Raw genomic sequence first — 2,986 nt, forward strand, 5'->3', positions numbered from 1 at the left:
TGCTGTTTGCTGAATATCTTAAAGAAACCGGATCTGCTTAAATGGTATAAATCAGTCTAAACAATAATATATCCCTGCTTGCTCTTGAGCAAACCCCCAGCACTTCAGCACACATGGTTTGCATTTTCTGTACTCTCTTCTAGTAAGTCTTAAATGGCTGGAAACCAGTGTAAGATTTTCACGTTGGATTTTAAACCTTGTCAAGAAGTAATTTCTTGCATATTCAGTGGATTTAATTCCTTTCCTTCCTTGTCTTGGCAATTGATACAAGTCTGCCTCTGAAAATGTCTTTTCTTTGCTTTTCACTTCAAAAGAGGGTTTAGTTCAAAGGTAGAAGAGGCAGTTTTGCCTTTTTAATGGAACAATGTGATCAAAACACAGGACTGGATATTAGAAGCTCACTAACTGTTTTTCCTTAATCTGTAGCCTGGAGGAAGCAATTAATCCTTTTTGAAGAAAAACCACTCACTGCAGTATGAGAGAAGCCCATCTTCCCTGTGAAAGTATTGGTGTCACGCTTGCTTCAGAAAGGTGGCTCAGCCATGTCCCTCCCCATAATCACGTTCTTGGCTTGAATTAGCCTGCAGAGCCCCATTAACTTCACTAGTTTTGCCTTAACAAAATGATGCATCTGCTCTACTGGTGTTTTAATTTAACTGCCTTCTCAGTTTGGAGCTGTTAAGACTTTAATTATTTTTTGACTGTCTGCCATGCTTAGTTTCTTGTGAAGTGGAAATATTAGGTTGGTTGTTTTTTTCCCCATGCGGGCATTCTGAGGCTGTGCATTGAAAAAAAGATTTTGCTGAAATGGCTTTGTGGGGTCAGCCAGCTCTGATTCACTGGACCTTGGTTAAAAAGTATGTTTTTTACCTTGCATTGAGTGCCTTTGAGATAAAACAGTAACAGCAGCACCTGAAATACCACTGAGGTCAAACGGCTCCTTCAGGGACATCTCATGTGCACTTCTTGTCCCCTGTTGTTAATGCAAATGTTTGTAGGATTTGAATAAAGAAGAGCTGGACAGATGGCACTTCACAGTTCTCAGTGCAGCGAGAACCACAGTGGAAACCAGGCTCCCTGTCTCAGCACTTTACTGCGAGCCTGACAGTAGTAAAAGCAGCGACGTTGGCAGGTCTGGCTCAGAATCTGTGCACACATGGGGTTTGCTGAGCACAAAATCATTTTATAGCTGTTTTTAGAGCAGAGCTGTACCTTGATGTTGGCTGCTTGGAAATTCTCTCTGAAGAGAAATTCTCTCTGTTCATTGTTGTGCGAGTCGATTCTCACTTTTTCATCTTTTTTTTTTTCTTTTTTCCTGTCTGCTTTTCCAGGAGCCTTGGTTGTACTGTTGTGGAAATGCTGACAGAGAAACCACCCTGGGCAGAGTACGAAGCCATGGCAGCCATTTTCAAAATCGCCACCCAACCAACCAACCCCCAACTCCCCTCCCACATATCAGAACATTGCCGGGACTTTCTAAAGCAGATCTTTGTGGAAGCCAGGCACAGACCCTCTGCTGAAGAGCTGCTCAGACATCAGTTTGCACAGCTCCAGTACTGAATTACCTCCCTTGCTAGCAGCTCCTACTGGGCTTTCGATGCCCCGTCTGGTCTCGTTGCAACTGCCCATTGTGGTGCTGCATCTTCAAAATGCCAACTCAGCTGTCCTAGTCCTTTGGGGAATTTATGTCAAGGAACCTAGGGTCTGCTCTTGTGCCTGATACCTTTGTTTGCTGGACTAATGTTTATTCTACCGACAGCTGTCCAAACAGAGCTGCATTTTTGTCCCTAGTTACCTTGATGTGAAATTGCAGCTGGCTGCATGTTTTCTGCAGGCTCAAGAATGGGAAGAAAAGTGTCTCACTGGTTGAACATAGAAGAAATCTGAACCAAAGTGGGAACTGGAAGAGCTACACTCTTCAGAACAGAAACGTGCAACAGCCATCCAGACCAGCTCTCTACGAGTGGGTCACTGTTTTCCGGACTGCTAGGGCTTTAGAGGCATCTACAGTACATGACTCCAGCAAAAAGCCATGTGTCATTGAGCATGCGCTCGCTATATAATGATATATTTTTCTTCTTAAGTATTCAGCATCTGAAGGTGTTCAGAAAATATTGATTCAAAAAGTATGTGAATAGTGTTATTTTATAATGAAACCATGGATTTTTGGGGTGGGGGTGAGGGAGGTCTTTCTAGCTAAATGTCAGGATAATCAGAAAAGTTTCAGCAGAATGCAGTCACTCCAGGGCCTAAGATATGGGCTTTCCCACTGACGTTAGAAAATCCAGAGCTTGATTTCCAAGGCTTGATCTGTCCTAGCATTAAGACAGTGTCAGTTTGTGTCCTCATAGCCAACAAATCTGTGCTCCTACTTCATCTCCCTGGGACTGCTTGGACTAGACACAACCCATCTGGAAGGGAGCTCTGTGGAACAGCTCTTGCACCTATGTTTTTTTGGCTGGTTTGGTAACTTCTTACCATCTCTTAAACCAAAGATAGTTCATCTGGTGCCCAGGAAAAGCTTATGTCTTTCTTTGAGGACCTGACCTAATGGAAAACTGAGTTTTTCACAGGGAGAATTTGCTGGACACTGATTTTACTTGTGCACAGTAAGTTAGAATCAAGCTCAACCCTTCAGTGTGTGTCTGTTTTGTTTTACAGGTGTGCAAGTCTTCATTTTAGGTTTCCATAAAAGATTAGAGCCCTCTTTAATTAAGCTTTTGTACAAGTTAAGTCAAACAGTAAACCAGAGAGAAGATTTGCATTGCTAGCATATTTCTGAAATTAACTGAGATCCCCACGCAGGTACCAGCAAAATGTACCCAAATGATTTTACATTTGAAAGGTACCACGTCTGAGAGCTGAATTCCTGATGGCTTCCTGGCCTCAAATACTGTAATTTCACTTAGGCACTAATAATCCTTATTTCACTCGTAAAAGACCAGCAGCTTTTAAGTGCTGGGGATTCATGGAGTAACTATAAGTT

At 42.6% G+C, this 2,986-nt stretch overlaps 1 protein-coding gene across 1 annotated transcript in view; it reads left to right on the forward strand.

Annotated features, from left to right (window-relative positions):
• MAP3K3 (mitogen-activated protein kinase kinase kinase 3) overlaps nucleotides 1–2,280 on the forward strand; it is a 30,591-nt gene extending 28,311 nt beyond the window's left edge. Inside the window, exon 16 of the mRNA XM_029085126.1 lies at nucleotides 1,332–2,280. Coding sequence (XP_028940959.1) covers nucleotides 1,332–1,560 — 229 coding nt within the window. The 3' untranslated portion in view covers nucleotides 1,561–2,280. The remainder of the gene's footprint in view (nucleotides 1–1,331) is intronic.
• The last annotated feature ends 706 nt before the right edge of the window (nucleotides 2,281–2,986 follow it).

Source organism: Antrostomus carolinensis, unplaced genomic scaffold (genome assembly GCF_000700745.2).
Source record: "Antrostomus carolinensis isolate BGI_N321 unplaced genomic scaffold, ASM70074v2 scaffold32275, whole genome shotgun sequence".
In the NCBI taxonomy this organism is placed as follows: Eukaryota; Metazoa; Chordata; class Aves; order Caprimulgiformes; family Caprimulgidae; genus Antrostomus; species Antrostomus carolinensis.